This window comes from Phyllobates terribilis, unplaced genomic scaffold (assembly GCF_046119375.1).
Source record: "Phyllobates terribilis strain yellow unplaced genomic scaffold, ASM4611937v1 Scaffold_140__1_contigs__length_4765195, whole genome shotgun sequence".
Classification (NCBI taxonomy): Eukaryota; Metazoa; Chordata; class Amphibia; order Anura; family Dendrobatidae; genus Phyllobates; species Phyllobates terribilis.
In genome coordinates, this window is record NW_027362900.1 from 4,681,997 (window position 1) to 4,700,650 (window position 18,654).

The 18,654-nt window shown below is 46.3% G+C and overlaps 1 protein-coding gene across 1 annotated transcript in view; it reads left to right on the forward strand.

The window, feature by feature from the left end:
* The window catches only part of LOC141205548 (uncharacterized), a 94,201-nt gene that overhangs the window by 34,049 nt on the left and 41,498 nt on the right, over window positions 1-18,654 (forward strand). Inside the window, exon 8 of the mRNA XM_073664114.1 lies at window positions 9,422-9,427. Coding sequence (XP_073520215.1) covers window positions 9,422-9,427 — 6 coding nt within the window. The remainder of the gene's footprint in view (window positions 1-9,421; window positions 9,428-18,654) is intronic.

The window sequence follows — 18,654 nt, forward strand, 5'->3', positions numbered from 1 at the left end:
ATAAGCCCTATATTTTCTCTAATTTATTCATTGAGTTTTGTTTTTTACATACCCCTTTTTCTAATCTGATAATATTATTTATCCTATTTTTGGGTTCACTCATTTCTGGAGGTGAGGGGTTAATCCATTTGGATGCAATATGTTTCCTAGCTTGAAATAAAATATGTGAAATCCCTATTGAAATTGGGTCAAATTCCATATCATCCTCTAATATAACCTAATAGGCATTTTTTGTGGTCTGGTTGAATATCTATTTTATATACCCTCTTTATAATAGACAGAACTCCTTTCCAGTATTTACCTGACTCCCGGCATTCCCATAGCGTATGTAATAGGCCCGCAGCATCCATGTTACATCTTGGACATTCAGCGGCAGTCCGGTATCCTATGTTACATAGGAATCTAGGCGTCTTATATTTCCTATGTATTAATATGATCTGGGGAAATCTCAGCCTCATTTACAGATAATTGGGGTACCAGTTCTAATACCGCTCTCCATTGATCCTCAGAAATTGGACCTATATCTCCATCCATTTTTGTCTAGCTGGAGAAGGAAATATTTTTAAATAATTATCAAGAAGGACTCAGTAAATATCAGAAATACGACCCTTAGTATTTCCCTTCTCTAATACCAACTTAACAAAAGTATTATTTTCTACCCAAAAGGGCGTCCATCTTGATTGTGCATTAAATGAATGCCGAAACTGTAGATATTTCTAGAATTGTTTATTTGTTAACCCAAATCCCCCCTTTAATTCATTAAAGGACTTAAGTATCCCTTCAGACAATATGTTTTATATCGTATATATGTTTTATATCGTATATATTCCTTTATCCACCCAACTCCGGAATCCCTCTAATTTATAGACCTCTGCATATTCATTATTAAACCATATAGGTGTATATTCATTGCAGTCTCCTATTTCCATTATATCTTTACCCCTATCCCGGACCTTGTAGAGTAGAGCAAGTGTAGGGTATATTGATTTCTTGTGTGCGAGGTCATTCAGTTACATAGTTAGTAAAGCCGAATAAAGACTTGCGTCCATCAAGTTCGACCTGTTAGTTCTGTAATTGCTAAAGTTGATCCAGAGGAGGGCAAAAACCCCAAATGATTTAGCCAATCTTCACCTGAGGAAAAATTCCCTCCCGACTCTGAAACCAGCAGTCAGAATAAATCCCTGTATCAACCTACTATTTTATTCTATTTTTAAGTATATGCAGAAATCTGCCTGGTATCTAGAAAAGCATCCAGTCCCCGCTTGAACTGGTGCAGTGAATCCGACATTACCGTCTCCTCACTCAGTGAATTCCATATTCTCACTGCTCTTACCGTAAAGAACCCCTTCCTATGCTGGTGCTGAAACCTTTTCTCTTCCAGTCTTAGTGAATGCCCTCTTGTTACCGTAATATCCCTCCTTTTGAACAAATCCCAGGCAAGGTCTCTATACTGTCCCCTAACATATTTGTACACATTTATTATGTCCCCCCTCAACCTTCTCTTTTCCAGGCTGAATAGTCCTAGTTTTGCCAACCTCTCTGGGTATTGCAGTCCCTCCATTCCCCTTATTAATTTTGTTGCCCTCCTTTGTACCTTTTCAAGCTCATTTATATCCTTTCTATATATTGGGGCCCATAACTGAGCACAGTATTCCAAGTGTGGTCTGACCAGTGCTTTGTACAGTGGAAGAACAATGTTCTCATCCTTTGCAGCTATACCTCTTCTGATACATCCCATTACCCTGTTTGCCCTTACAGCAGCGGCCTGACTTTGGGCACTCCAATTTAGTTTGCTATCAATCAAGATGCCCAAGTCCTTCTCCATCTCTGAATTCCCCAATGATTTCCCATTCAGTGAGTACTGGTGACTTCCATTTTTCCTTCCCATATGTATGACCTTACATTTCTCCTCGTTAAACCTCATTTGCCATTTAATGCTCCACCTACCCAGCTTATCCAAATCCCTCTGTAGGTCTTCACTATCCTCTTTTGTATTAATTGTTTTACATAACTTTGTGTCATCTGCAAATATTGATATTTTACTATTTATCCCGTTGACTATGTCATTAATAAAGATATTAAATAACATTGGGCCTAGTACAGACCCCTGTGGTACCCCACTAGTGACGCTTACCCAATCTGAGTATATTCCATTTATAACCACCCTCTGCCTTCTATCCTTTAGCCAGTTAGCTACCCACTTGCAGACATTTTCCCCCAGCCCCATCATTCTCATTTTGTATACCAACCTATTATGTGGCACGCTATCGAACGCTTTTGAGAAGTCGAGATACACGACATCCACTGGTTCCCCCTGATCTTCTCGAGAGCTAACCTCCTCGTAGAAGTCAATCAGGTTTGTTTGGCAGGAACGATTCCTCATGAATCCATGTTGGTTCGGGGTTAATAGATTATTAGCATCAAGATGCTCCTTGATTGCCTCATTAATAAAGCCTTCAAAAATTTTGCCCACAACGGACGTCAGACTCACCGGCCGATAGTTTCCGGTGTTACTTTTTGCTCCCTTTTTGAATACTGGCACTACATTCGCCTGTCGCCAATTAAGTGGTACAGACCCAGTCTCAACAGAGTCCTTAAATATAAGATATAACGGTCTGTCTATCATATTACTTAGTTCCCTTAGTACCCGTGGGTGTATGCCATCAGGTCCTGGTGATTTGTTTATTTTAATGTTACTGAGGCGTTTCTGTACCCCAGCTTGGGTTAGATTTGTCATACTTAGTGGAGGATTAAGCTTGTCACTTCTCATTTCTCCTGTTAGTTCTTTTTCCTTTGTGAAAGTTGACGAAAAAAAATTATTTAATAGATTAGCTTTATCCTCATCTTTCTCTATGATTTTGCCTTCATCACTTTTTATCGGTCCAATATTATTCGATTTAATCCTTTTACTATTTATATACGTAAAGAACAGTTTGGGATTTGATCTACTTTCCCTAGCAATACGTCTCTGTTTCCTCCTTTGCTATTTTTATTTGTTTTTTGCAGGTTCTCGTTTTTTCCTTGTAACACATTAGTGCCTCCTTGCTGTTTTCCTGTTTTAATCTCTTGAATGCCTCTTTTTTGCTATTTAATGCCCCTTTTACGTTCTTATTCAACCATATTGGTTTCCTCTTATTTCTGGCCCTTTTATTCCCATACGGTATATACCTCTCGCACTGAGTATTCAGAATTCTTTTGAAGGTTTCCCATTTACTATTCGTATTTCCTTGATTAAGAACTTTGTCCCAGTCTATAAGTTGAAGGTTTTCTTTCAGCTGATCAAACTTCGCCCTCCTAAAGTTTAATGTTTTAGTTGTTCCCTTATTGATAACCCTACTGAAGGGCATTTTGAAATTGATAATATTATGATCGCTATTACCTAGGTGCCCCCCTATCTGTACCTCAGTTATTCTATCAGGCCTATTAGTCAATATTAAGTCCAACACGGCCTTCCCTCTCGTTGGTTCCTGCACTAGTTGGGAGAGATAATTATCCTTGATATTTGTCAAGAACCTTTTTCCTTTCTGAGATCTACAGGTTTCTGTTTCCCAGTCAATATCCGGGTAGTTGAAGTCCCCCATTACAATCACCTCATTATGTTTTGCTACTTTGTCTATTTGTCCTAATAGCAGTTTCTCATTCTCCTCTGTTATATTGGGTGGCTTATAGCAGACCCCCAGTAATATTTTATTATTATTTTTTGCCCCCTCTATCTCTACCCACATGGACTCGACCCCCTCTTCTCCCGCTCCTATATCTTCCCTTAGTCTGGGCTTTAGACGTGACTTTACATATAAGCAGACTCCTCCGCCCTTCCCCTGTTTCCGGTCCCTTCTAAATAAACTATAATCTGTTAAATTTACCGCCCAGTCGTAGCTATCGTCTAGCCAAGTCTCTGTTATACCTACGATGTCATACCTCTCTTCCGATATAAGCGCCCGCAGCTCATCCGCCTTATTGGTCAGGCTTCTTGCGTTGGTCAGCATGCAAGATAAAACTTTGGGGTTATTTAGCATCCTATTCTTCTCTAACGATCTAACTGTACTATCCCCACCCCCCTCTCCACCCTCATTATATTCACTTCTCCCCTTCCCCCTTGCTTGCCTCACATCCCACCTATTTCCTTGGTTTCCCCCCCCCCCCGTCTCTAGTTTAAAAACTCCTCCAACCTATTAGCCATCTTCTTCCCCAGCACCGCTGCACCCTCCCCATTGAGGTGCAGCCCGTCCGTACGGTAGAGCCTGTAGCCGACAGCGAAGTCGGCCCAGTTCTCCATGAACCCAAACCCTTCTGCCTTGCACCAACTCTTTAGCCACTTATTCACCTCCCTAACCTCCCGTTGGCGCTCCTGTGTGGCTCGCGGGATTGGTAGTATTTCTGAGAAAACTACCTTGGAGGTCCTTGCCCTAAGCTTCCTACCTAGATCCCTGAAATCATTTTTAAGGACCCTCCATCTACCACTCACTTTGTCATTGGTGCCAATGTGGACCATGACCGCTGGGTCTTCGCCAGCCCCACCCAGTAACCTGTCAACCCGATCCGCGATGTGCCGGACTCGAGCGCCAGGGAGGCAGCACACCGTTCGGCGATCCCGGTCTTTGTGACAGATTGCCCTGTCTGTCCCCCTAATAATAGTCACCCACTACCAGGACCTGTCTAGCCTGCCCTACACTTCCCCCCTCCCCCTCATTACTGGAGCATACACTCCCCCGGCGGTCAGAGGATCTGTCGTGCTCCAATAATGCCGGTTCTGAACCAGCCTTCCTATACTTCTTCCCTCTATCCCTTCTAACTGTTACCCAGCTCCCTGCCTGTTCAGCCTGCGCTTCCCCACTAAGCTCCACCCCCAGTGTTGACCCATTGAGTGTCTGCTCGGTGAGCAGCAAACTCCGTTCCATGTTGTCGATGCTCCTCAGTACCGCTATCTGAGCACTTAGATCCAGGATTTGGGCTTCCAAGTGCACGATATGCTCACATCTCTCGCAGCAGTATGGATCCCTGAGCGGTAGCTCAGGGAATGCATACATTGCGCAAGATGTACACTGCACGGCTCCAGCCAACATGGACGTCATTCTAAATATGGGGATACAGTCAGTATATATGTACAAGTACAAAACACAATTATTTATATATTGGTGTATGGACGGGGATCAATTAGGGATGTGCAAGTGTATCGATTAGATATCGGCGCGGGATCAGTTAAGTATGGACGGGGATCAATTAAGTATCAATTAAGTATGGACGGGGGATCAGCTGAGTGGGTCAGGTGGATTAATTAAGTATGGACGGTGTGTCAATTAACTATGGACTGGGATCAATAAGTATGAACTGGGGAAATAATTAATTGTGGACTAGGGAATCAATCAATTAATTATGGACAGGGGGTTTAATTAAATAGGATGGGGGGTAAAGCAAATAAATAGGTATGGACGGTGGGTCAATTAACTAAGGACTGGGGATCAATAAGTATCAATAATATCAATAAATATGGACTGGGGAAATAATTAATTGTGGTCTGGGGAATCAATCAATTAATTATGGACAGGGGTTAATAAAATATGGTGGGGGATAAGGCAAATAGATAGGGACTGGGGATGAGTAAAAGTGGACAAGGGGAATCTATTAAATAGGACAAGGGGGATCAATCATTTAAATGTGGTCAGGGGGATCACTTTAATATGGATGGGGGGTGGTCGGGGATCAATTAAATGAGGACGGGGGGTCAATTTAATGTGGTCAGAGGGATCAGTTAAATATGGACGGGGGTGATCAATTAAATATGGACTAGGGAATACAATACAATTACAATACAGATACAAATACAATACAGTACAGTACACACTTGGGTTCAGTAGGGCCGCTTATCGCGGCCTCCTGCCCCTCACTCACCTCCTCTAGGGACGCTGCACGCTATCACAGCGCGCTTGTCCCTCCGGTCGCCTCTTACCGGTCCTCCTGATCACCTCCTGGTCACCACCACCTGGCACCCTCCGCTGGCCGGCACTGCACGCTGCCACAGCGCTCTCTTGCGCTCGTCCCTCCGGTCGCCTCCTACTGGTCCACTCGGTCACCTCCGCCTGGCTCTCCTCCCTTCCCAGGAGCTCTCTCCACACACAGCACAACTCTTGCAGCACACGGCAGGCTCCGCATCCACCACTTCCTGTCAGGCCTCCTCCCACTTCCTCCACTATATGAATAGGAATATTCCACCGTGTTCTTGAGGTAATTAACCCCTTAATACTATTTGGGTTTGCAGCGCTATGCTTCCCACCCAAATATTGCAATATAATATATTAGTGCATTAGGAATCGCCAATCCACCAGATTCCTTGTCACTTTGTAGATATTCACATTTTATCCTAGCCGATTTCTTTTTCCATATAAGAGAATGAAACTTGCTATGAATTTTCTGAAAATGGGAATTATGGATCCAAATAGGGGCATTATGCAGAATGTATAAGAGTTGGGGCATCAATGTCATTTGTAATAAGTTCCCTCTTCCTACAGCTGATAATGGTAATTTCCACCACGCATCGATTTTCTTTTAATACTTTTCCAGAAGAAGATATAGATTCAGTACAATGTAATCCGGAGATCTTATCGTTATACTTATACTCGGTATTAGAATTTCTCAACCGTTTGTATTCGTGTATGTTCTAATATGCTCGAATCAGGGATATCATCAAATGGTAGAATAACCGACTTATCCCGATTAATGGACAGGCCTGACCATTCACCAAACTCTCCAATAATGTTCAGAATAGGATCAATAGACTTCTGGATATCACCTACAGTAGAAACCAGAACTTTACATACAATACATAAAAAGACACATCTGCATGTTTTTTTCAATATCTGACATGAAATCAGAATAAACCTTTCCCGTTTTAGGTCAATTAGGATTACCATCATTTATAATATTTGCCAAATGCCAGAATAATGAGAGAGAGAATATTTTAAGGAATTTTTATAACTTACTGCAAAGTCAAAAGTTTACATACATTTCAATAGCATTTGGTACCATTGCCCTTAAACTGAAAGACTTGGATCAAACGTTTGGGATATCCTTCCACAAGCTTCTCACAATAGTTGGTCGGAATTTGGGCCCATTCCTCCTGACAAAACTGGTGTGACTGATCCAGGTTTGTAGGTCGCCTTGCTCGTCTCTGCCTTTTCAGCTTTGCCCATAAATTTTCAATAAGATTGAGATCAGGGCTTTATGATGGTCACTCTAAAACATTGACTTTGTTATCCTTAAGCCACTTTGTTACCATTTTGGCAGTATACTTCATGTCATTGTCCATTTGGAAGACCCATTTCCGCCCAAGCTTTAACTTCCTGGCTGATGTCTTGAGATGTTGCTTTAGTATTGCCACATGATCTTCTTTTACCAGTACGTCCATCATAATTGCACGACAGGAGTTAAGTCCTCTGTTCCTCTAGGGACAGGAAACACATGAGAGGTTAAAAGCCCCACCCCCCCATCACACCCTCAGTGTTTTTCTTGTCCCTAGCAGGACAGGACGCTATGGGAGGTTTCCGAAGATAAAGCGTTACCTGAGAGCTAGGGGGATTGGGGGGTCTCAGAACTCTCCCCTTCCTTCAGTCCAGAGGCTCCATGCTGATGCCCCTTTGCGGGGTCCCTCAGCCAGAAGACCGCCACTTACCGCTGTATCCCCCGGGGGCTCTGAGCGTTGCGCTGTGCCGGCGTGCGCTCCACAGAGGAGCGCGGTGTATGGCTTCCGGCGGGAGGCGGAGTCATCCAGGAACATCCGCTTTGGGGCCGGCGTGCGCTCCAGGGTGGAACGCACGCCGCACGCTGTGCGAGACTTCCGGTGGGCGGAGTCAGAAGAGCGGACGTCCGCTTTGGCCTTCTTGCGTTCCAGGGTGGAACGCACGCCGCTTCTTCTCCTATATGAGAGGGGCTTCAACGCAGGTGCCCGGAGGCAGTGATGAACCTCCAGGGCATTGAGAAAGCCACGCCCCAGCGATAAGCCATCACCTGGATCAGGTAAGACCCTATTAAAGGGTGCACCTCTGCCACACACACACTGACACCATGGAAGCTAATCCTTCACGGTCAGAAGCCCCCTCAGAGTCCCTGGGCAGTGTGAGTACAGGCTTAAAACCCTTCTCTGGATAGATCAGAGTATTCTAGGACAGGGTTTTATAGTAAATCTCCGGTGTCCTTTTATATGTTTTTATGGATTAGGAGAGGGGAACCCAGAGGTCTGGATCTTCTTCCAAAAAGTCAAGACGATGTGTAGACTGCAACACAAAGCTTCAGGACTCGTATAAAAAGCGGCTGTGTAAATAATGTATAGCCGAGGTCCTAAAGGAAGAAAAACCTTCTTTTTTGACGGATATAAAATCTATGATACGTGAGGAGGTCCAGAGTACAGTCTCGACCCTCATGTCTTCCCATACACAACCGTCACCCCAGATAGTACAGCCTTCTCCTCATCAGAAAAGACCTAGGTGGGAGATGGAAGAGGTGTCTGAGGAAGGAGAATATTCAGACTCAGCATCAGAGCACAGTTTAGAAGAGGATGAGGATCGCTTCTCTCAGTTACCCTCACAAGAGAGAAAGAAATATATCTTCTCTACAGAACATACGGACGAACTGTTAAAGTCCGTCAGGCATACTATGAACTTGGAGGACACTCGGGTCTCCCATTCCAGACAAGATGAAATGTTCGCAGGTCTGAGAACTCGGAGAAATAGAGTGTTCCCTGTAAATGAGCATTTAAAATCAATGATTATGGAGGAATGGGAAGAAGTGGAGAAAAGACTCATTGTGCCAAGAGACTTTAAATCCCGTCTTCCTTTCAATCCGGAGGATATCAAACTCTGGGAGGAGATCCCTAAAGTAGATGTTCCAATAGCGAAAGTGGCTAAAAAAACATCCATCCCCTTTGAAGACTCGTCTTGCCTCAAGGACTCAATGGATAGGAAGGCTGAGAGTATGCTCAAGAGGAGCTGGGAAGCTTCAGCAGCCATAATTAAATCAAATATCGCAGCCACTTCAGTAGCAAGATCCATGTGCCTTTGGTTGGACGAGCTGTCAGATCAAATTAGGTCAGACTCCCCTGTAGAGATGCCATCAGACTCTCTTCCCATGTTAAAGCTGGCAACGCAATTCATGGCTGATGCCTCGGCCGAATCGGTCAGATTCGCAGCTAGATGTAGCGTATTATCTAATACAGCTAGACGGGCATGATGGCTAAAGACGTGGTCGGGGGATAGCCACTCAAAGAATAAATTGTGCTCAATTCCCTTTTCGGGTGCTCGGGTCTTTGGTCCAGCGTTGGACGAGATCCTAGAAAGAGCATCCGACAAGAAAAAAGGATTTCCCGAAGATAGGGTTAAAAGATACCGGCCCTTTCGTGGACCCCGTCGATCCCCTAAACGTGATTACAAAGGTAAGGGTAAGATGGGGAGATGGTCTTACAGGAAAGGAGGAAAGGACAGAGCAGATCAGGAGTAGGGGGCAGGCTTCTTTTCTTTCAGGACAAGTGGGCATCCGTTACAAAAAATCAATGGATCCTACATTCCTTAGGGGAAGGTTTCAAAATAGACTTCTCCCATACTCCCCCTCGTCGTTTCCAAATCACTCGTCCTCGCTCCCCCGTAGATCTCAAGAGTCTATGGCAGAATATATTAGTCCTTCAATCCCTACACGTGGTGAGACAGGTTCCCCCTTCAGAGCAAGGTTTAGGCCATTACTCCTCCCTCTTCTCGGTGTTAAAACCCTCGGGCAAACGCCGTACGGTTATAAACCTCAAGCCCTTAAACCAGTGGGTGGAATACAAAAGATTCAAAATGGAAACTATAAAAACCAGCACTCCATTGATAGAGAAGGGATCGGTAATGTGCACCCTAGACCTCAAGGATGCATATTACCATGTTCCAATTCACCCAAGTCACCAGCAATACCTAAGGTTCGCTCTAGAACAGGAGGGCACAGTACACCACTTTCAATTCACTTGCCTACCCTTCGGTCTATCCTCGGCCCCTCGAATATTCACAAAGGTTATGACAGAAGTAGCGGCCTTCTTAAGAACACAGGGGATTATAATCATCCCTTACCTGGACGATATATTGTTGGTGGCAGAGTCAGAGTCTCCTCTTCTTATTCAACAAGAGCATACGATCGAAACCCTGGAATACTTGGGATGGAAAATCAATTGGGAAAAATCAAACCTCCATCCAAGTACTACAAAAGTATTTCTAGGGGTACTCTTAGACTCCAGTCTTCAGAAGTCCTCCTTGCACCAGGAGAAAAGACAAAAAATAAAACTGGAAATTTACAGCTTCAAGAAACGGAAGACCACCTCAATCAGATACGCCATGCGGGTCTGAGAACTGATGACCTCATGCATTCCAAGCGTGAAATGGGCACAGGCCCGTTCAAGGCCATTACAGAAGTCGATCCTGTCAGTTTGGAACAGACGACCATCGGGGTTAGACAAGAAAATGAGGCTGTCAAGAGAGCTAAAAAACTCCCTTTCCTGGTGGACAGACCTTTCAAACTTGGAAAACGCGGTAGACTGGATCCTTCTTCCTTCAATCCAGATCCATATGGATGCCAGCCAAAGAGGCTGGGGAGCAAGCATAGGAAACAGATATCTACAAGGGACGTGGCCCAAAGAGATGCAACACAGGTCGTCAAATTTCAGAGAGCTAAAGGCGGTCTGGGAGACTCTTCAAAGATGTCAGCATTTGCTCAGAGGAAATCATCTAAGAATTTTCTCAGACAACAGCACCACCATCGCTTTTCTTCGTCGACAAGGAGGTCCAAAAGGAAAATGGTTACAATCCTTGGCGGCAAGAATTTTCTACTGGGCGGAGAGAAATGTCCTTTCAATATCGGCTATTCATCTAAGGGGGTCCGAAAATGTGGTAGCAGACTTTCTCAGCAGGGCAAGAGTTGGTCCCTCAGATTGGGAGCTGAATCCGGAGGCGTTTCTTCAAATCATTCAACGATGGGGCACCCCGTTTATAGACCTGTTCGCAACAAGGAAAAACAGAAAGCTGCAGCGCTTTTTTTCCTTGGACCCAGCCGACAGTCCAGAAGGAATAGATGCCCTTTCTCAGTCGTGGGGGACAAAACTGGTGTACGCCTTTCCTCCAGTCCCTCTCATCTCAAGAGTACTAAGGAAAATCCAACAGGAGAGGGGAGCTCTTATTCTGATAGCGCCCTACTGGCCCAAAAAGAGCTGGTTCCCTCTGCTATACCGGATGGCGGTGGATCTCCCATTCAGACTCCCAGCCAGGAGAGATCTTCTATTGCAGGGTCCCTTGTTACATCCGAACATCCAATTCCTCCAATTGACAGCATGGAACCTGAGAGGCGGATCCTAGCCTCTAAGGGCCTTTCCCATCGGGTAATTACGACTCTACAGGCCTGTAGGAAACCAGTAATGTCAGCCATCTATGCTAGGATTTGGAAACAGTTCTGTAACTTTGCAGGTCAGTCTGTGGGAAATTCGACTCACCCGAATATCCCAGCGATATTGGATTTCCACCAAGAGGGATTTGATAAGGGTCTGAGGCCAAATACGTTAAAAGTTCATATCTCGGCCCTGAGTGCTTTTTTGGACTACTCCTTAATAGACCACCCATGGATATCAAGGTTCATAAAAGCCACCGCTCGTTTAAAACCCACGATAAGGAGTCTAGTACCGCCGTGGGATCTGAACCTTGTGTTGAGGGCTTTATGTAAGTCTCCCTTTGAACCACTAGAAGAAACATCAATAGACCTGCTTTTTATGAAATCAGCCTTTCTTGTTGCAGTTACTACAGTGAAACGGGTAGGCAAGATCCAGGCTCTCTCAGTTCTGGACCCATACCTTAAGATTCTGGAAGACAGATTGGTTCTTAAACTGGACCCCTCCTTTCTCCCTAAGGTGGTGTCCAGCTCAAACCTGAATCAGGAGATAATACTGCCGTCTTTCTGCCAGTCCCCCAAAAATGAAAAGGAAAAATCCTTCCATACCTTGGACGTCAGGAGGGCAATTGTTCGTTATATAGAAGTCACAGCCCCCTGGAGGAGAGACTCAAACCTTTTTTTGCAATTTTCGGGTGTGAATAAGGGCAAGAAAGCTTCTAAGCCGACTCTAGCAAGGTGGTTGACAAAGACTATCGCCCTCACATATGAATCTGAGGGGAAGGATCCACCAATTTCGCTTAAAGCTCATTCTACTCGGGCAATCTCCGCTTCTTGGGCAGAGAGAGCTGGAGCGTCAGTGGGCCAAATTTGCCAGGCAGCAACCTGGGCCAATATATCCACATTTAGTAAACATTATAAATTGGATGTGTTGTCCGGTCAACATTTAGCCTATGGCCTTAAAGTCCTTCAGGCAGTGGTCCCGCCCTAAATGTTCTGTCGGGGTCGTAGCGACATTCCACTCGTCCTCCAGTCACTCCAAATTAAGGCTATGAGCATGGGTCAACCATTCAAAGAATGAGTCAGACAACAAGCTGGTTCAAACTCAGAGCATGCTCAGAAGGCTACTAGCAAGCCACGATCTCAGCAATGTTCCTCTTTATTTCCGCATGCACAAACTTAAATACACTACATAATGGGGAGGGGAAAGGGGTTGTTCGGGGCGGGGTAAGCCATAAATGGATTGTTCGGGGCGGGGTAAGCCATAAATGTCTAGTATCCGGCCACTCCTGATTGGTCCACGTCTCCTTAACTCAGTCTCTGGGCAGACAACAGTCAGTTGATGTTTTGGTTTCGTTTCTCTGAAACAGGTGCTTGGCTGATACTGGCACCATCTTAGCATAAATTTCAATCTAAGTAACACGTAGCAAGGAAAGCTTATTGTTATAAGACACAAAATGGTGGTTAGTACATAAGCAAAGCGTATAAAAGTAGAGAAATATATATTCTTTTTTACCCTGACAATCCCCCCTAAACACTAATGTCACGGGTGTGTTGCCACGAAGATCGTCACGAGTACACAGCCTGACTTCTCGCAGCTGACTTGTTGGTGCTTTGTGTTTCTCGGCAGTGAGGGAGTTAATTCTCTCTCTCTCTCTGGGCTAGTTGAGGTCCAGCCTCACCCAGCTGCAATCAATACTTCTGTAGTGAGACTCCTTCATATACCTGCTGGTCTGTTTGGGAGGTGTCGGTGAAAGCATTTCATTCAGACTGACAGAGCGGATCGTGGTGTTTGGAGTTGCTGAGATAAGTGTATTTGGAAGTGTTTTTCCCTTTCCTCGCTTTATCATTTATCTCCTTTCCCGTTGGTTTTCCCTCTGTTGTAGTTGTTTGTATGCAAGGTGGTTTTGGTTTTTCCCTTGTACTGTCTCGTTCGTCTAAATACTGTGTTTGGGCATATTATTTCTTGTTCCCTTTGGTTGTGATCGGGGTCCTTCTCAGGACTAGATTACTGAGGTGCAGGGATCTTCAGGAGGTAGGGGTTACGCTGGCGGCCTGGACCTCTGTACCTTTAACAGTACCTCCAGGTTGAGGGATTAGTCAGGGCCCCAGCTTAGGGTCAGCTTAGGCCCCCTACCTCCAGTATACAGAGACAGCGTGACAACTAAGCTTTCCCTTGCTTCGGGGCCTTTGAGACTGTCCATGTGTGGGGAGAGGGGAGGTGGATTTCTTCACCCAATTATCTTAGAAGCTGCCCCCTTATGGGACGCCCCCAAACAATTGAGCCCTACCCTAAGTGACACATGGAGTTCTCCCAACTGACCCTAAACTAGATCTCTCAATTGGACTCTGTCATGGGGGGTTGGAACAGCATTGTTTATAGCTTTCCTGTATAAGGGGACTATGCAGCATACCATATCATTCCTGCGCAATTCCCTATGTCACAGTAATCAAATCGATACGTCTGGATTTTTGCGTATCTACCCAAAATGTGGTAGCTGTCCACCCTGGGACAGACAGTAAGCATATGGAAAGGATATAGAAGAAGGTAGTCATCTTTTATAGGCTCGTTTTGTCTGTCTTGCAGTGGGAGGCGTGAATCCAGGTGCTCTTGCCCTCAAGCTTCAGAGCTGTAGGAGTAGTCAGGATCACAGAGTAGGGGCCCTCAAATCTGGGTTGGAGACAGTCTTTCTGGACAAACTTCTTTACGTACACCAGGTCGCCTGGGGTGAAATCATGTACCGCATCACCTGTGGATTCTGGGAGAGAAGCAGATACTGTAGAGCGGGTGTTAGTCAATTCTTTAGACAGAGCAATCACAAATTTTACTACTCTATCATGTGTTTCAGACAACTCTTGGGGCCTAATTTTTCCTATTTTAGGTGGGGTCCCGAACAAAATTTCATAGGGAGTTAGCCCATGTTTAGCTTGTGGGGTGTGTCTGATATGATACAATACTATAGGGAGTAGGTCGGGCCAGGGGAGGGGATGATCTTGGGTCATTTTCAAGAGCTGGGTCTTGAGTGTGGAATTCATCCTTTCCACTTTGCCTGAACTGGCAGGATGGTATGGAGTGTGGAGGCTCAAATCTGTTCCCAACATGTTCCAAAGTTCTTTGTAGATATTTGCTGTGAAAGCTGGTCCTTGATCCGATTCTATGACTTGGGGAACTCCAAATCTGCAGGCAACTTCAGTGATCAGTTTCTTGGCTGTGACTTTAGCAGTCATGTTGACAAGCGGGTAGGCCTCGGGCCAGGCTGAGAACATATCCACGGCTACCAAAACGTACTCATATTTTCCTGCTTTAGGCATTTGGATATGGTCGACTTGTATTCTTTGCCAAGTATAGTCTGGTTTAGCCAGGTGTTGGAGAGGGACCCGTGCCGCAAACGTTGGGTTGCAGGTAGCGCAGACAGAGCAAGATTTTGAGTATGCAGTCACAGTGGAAGAGATTCCGGGTGCAAAGTACAGTTTCTTGATACATGCCAAGGCTTGATTCTTTCCTCTGTGTGTAGGCCCGTGAGCCCATGCTGCCACGGCTGAGTACATACGCCTAGGCAAGCAAGGTTTTCCGTCCACTTGGTAAAGAGCTGAGTCGACCTTTAAATCTTTACGACCTGCCAGCACGGCTCCCGCCGCTTTCCATTGCTTGACTTCTTCAGTGGGGGTCTTCCTTTGCTCTTCACACAATTTTTCTTCAGGCATCCTGACCCCCCTGGATTCCACTCATGTCTCCGCTGGACTTGTATGGTCTTCCGCCGGCTGTTCTTTGGCCCTTGCTCTAGTGAGCGCCACAGCTACGGTTTGGAGGGTCTCCCCCATCTCTTCTTACTTTTCCTGCCACTTTGATGACACATTCTCCACTGCTGCAGTCTTGGCTGCTTGGTCAGCTAGGTGGTTGCCCCTGGCTTCCCTGGAATTTAGTCTTCCATGAGCCTTGACCTTGATAACAGCAACCTGAATGGGTAGTTCCAGGGCCTACATTAGGGCCTTAATCCATGAGGCATGTTTCACTGGTGTACCTGCAGCTGTGATGAATCCTCTAGACTTCCACAAGAGTCCAAAATCATTGCAAATTCCATGTCCATACCTAGAATCGGTATATATGTTTGCCGTTGTTCCAGGTGGCAGGCTTCTGTGAGAGCTACAAGTTCAGCTTCTTGTGCAGACATGTATGGTGGTAGAGCTTCAGCCTTGAGGACTGTTAGGTCTGTTGTGACAGCATATCCCGTGTGGAACTTCCCTTGAGGGTCTGCGAAACGGGATCTATCAGTCCATAGGTGAAAGGCAGGGTGTGCGAGCGGATGTGCCACCATATGCTCTGGAGCAGAAGTCTCTTCCTGCAAAAATTTTTATACAATCATGAGGTTCCACCAATGGACCTTCACCCTGTTCGTCTTCCCCCCTAGAAGGTGGAAGCAAAGTGGCAGGGTTGGACAGTCTCTGAGAAGGTGATTAGGGCTACCACATTCCCAACACAGTATGCGTCCTTCAGAATCACGAGATTGTCTCTTGTCTCTAGGTGGCCCCTTGTCATTTCTTCTGTCTTGTTTTCTATATGTGGGAGGAGTATCATCACCTGTGCCTTTAACCATTACCCACTTGATTCCATGTTGGTTGCCGGGGGGTGGGTAGCTTTCTTGAGCTTGATATACCATGGCAGGAGCGGCTTTCTTCTTTGGCTTAGTATCCTTTTCCATTTTTAGCATGGCTTTTTGGAAAGCTTTGACAATGTCCACCGCATCGTTAAAAGAAGAAGAACGAATCTCGGGGCGTACCCTCAGAACGTCATCTCTGAGAGCGTCTTGTAGGCCATCTACTAGGGCCTGAACCAACAGGGCGGCCTGCGTCTTGACGTGAGGACTGTATCCGAGATCCTCAAAATGCATGCTGAGTCTTGCAGCATATCTTTCCACAGATTCATCAGGGTCTTGTTGAACATCTTGTACAGACCCAGCTTGATCTGACAAGCGATTCTGAGCCCAGGCTTTTAACTGTTTCATGTATTCTAGGCCGGATTCATACGTACTAAGGGATCCTGCTTTTGTGGAATCCATGGCCTTTTGAAAGCTCTCCGTTTTCGGCTAAGTGAGCCTGGCATTCTGCAGCCAGAGTGGAACCAGCAGCAAGGGCAATTTTACGAGCCAATCCTCCAGCATGGCTCATACGGGTGTTTGCAGGGTTGACTATAGCCCCCACCCGATGTGTAAGGATGTCACCATAGCCTATTGACAGAGTGACAGGGCGTCCTGATGGGTCTACTAGGTTCCGGGAGCGGCAGGGGTCCCAGACTTCTGAGGGGCTGGGGGGTGGTGCTCTTTCAGCAGTTGCTTGGAGCAAGGGCCGGAGTATGGGTAATGGATGTGGGGTGGAAGATGCCATAGGAGACGTATGGGGTAAAGGGGGGGGGTGCTGGAGTATCTTGAGCCCATCCCTCATCTGGCTCCGTATCGTCTTGAGTAACAGTATGTTGGCGGAGGGAGAGCAGTCTGGCCTGAAATTCTGGGGAGTTGAGGAGGATATCCCCAGGGTTATGGGCGACCCCCATGGGGAACAGAGGGAGCGCCTCAGCATCGTGGACTGGAGCAGAGGGTATCACATTAGTTTCAGATGGGTGCTCTGGGACTGCGGGCTTTTCCACCCGTGCTGGCGGCTGGTAATAAGCACCGGACGGATCTAATAGTGGATATAGGCCGGATTGGGGCTTTCCGGGCCTCCCACAACAAGTAAAAGGTGTAGTAAGATGGCCGTTGGAGGGAGGAGTAGGAGTGGGAGTGGGATTGTTCTTGGAGGCAGGCTGGGCATCGTGCCATGGGCGGCCTGCCCGACAGACACAGCAGAACTTCGCCCAGGGCGGGTTCTGCTCTTCGCACATACGACACGTCCATCCTTCCGATGATTTAGCGTCGGCGCCATTATAGGGTGGTGGCTGAGGGCTCGGTGTAGTGACAGGCATCAACGGGGTTATGGCCAATTTAGGGTCACATAACAAATCACATTCTGCAGCTTTCATGTATCCGAACAAAGGCTCGGCATTCTCTGTTCCCCCCTGCACCATCTACTCTAAGATGTGTCTGAGCCTGGTGCAGGTGTCCTTCATCACTCAACTTCCCTTATTTTGTATAACGCATTCCTTCTACACTGAAGGCTGAAGTCTGCCCGTACTGGGTAGTCTTATCATTTAATACAGATTCCTAACATTCTTAACAGCCTCCTTGCTTTCCCGTGACTCTAGTAGCTGGATAACTCCCACAGCACCATCCGGCAACTTGCCAGGTCTTTCAGATTTGAACATACGCAACATTTTCTTATAGAATGCAATGATCTGTCGCGACTCAGATCACTGATGCAGTCCACAGGTCGCCACCGGTCAGTGTAGAGCACTCCTCAATACACTGGTGAGATAGAGAGACACCTCAATCTATCCCCTTCCCTAACCTTGAATGGCGACTTTACAGTGCGACTCACCACGGCACCCTGATTACAGGTCACCACCCGTCAGTGTAGAGCACTCCTCAATACACTGGTGAAATAGAGAGACACCTCAATCTATCTCCTTTCCTAACCTTGACTTTACAGCAGTCTCTGTGGTAGACGAAGAGCACTCCTCAATTCGTCACAGATTCTTTCTTCCTTACACTACAATCTAGGGATGGCTTGGAATCGACTATCAGTCACGGGAGGCAGCTATCTAAGAAAAGTACAGTGACCGGGGGAGGAGGAGGTGGTGTTCACACGAGCACGCGCAGGCATGCGACGTCACTCGGTCTCACAGTTGCTGGTACGGGACGTGGCGCGGGACGCCTGAGGTCTCACCACTCGACCGGTCACCCACCCAGATCCAAACTGACAATCCCACAGGAACCGCTGCGGCTGACACACAGGCAAGTGAGACATATAATATACATCTCGACTTACCGTGTTCGATGGAGGTTGATCAGGCCTCAAATTCAGCCGCCGCAGTCACCACCAGGGAAGTCAGCAATATGGGTCCGAGAGGGCGGCGTACCGCTAGCCACGCCCCACGTTGGGCGCCATTTTTCGGGGTCGTAGCGACATTCCACTCGTCCTCCAGTCACTCCAAATTAAGGCTATGAGCATGGGTCAACCATTCAAAGAATGAGTCAGACAACAAGCTGGTTCAAACTCAGAGCATGCTCAGAAGGCTACTGGCAAGCCACGATCTCAGCAATGTTCCTCTTTATTTCCGCATGCACAAACTTAAATACACTACATAATGGGGAGGGGAAAGGGGTTGTTCGGGGC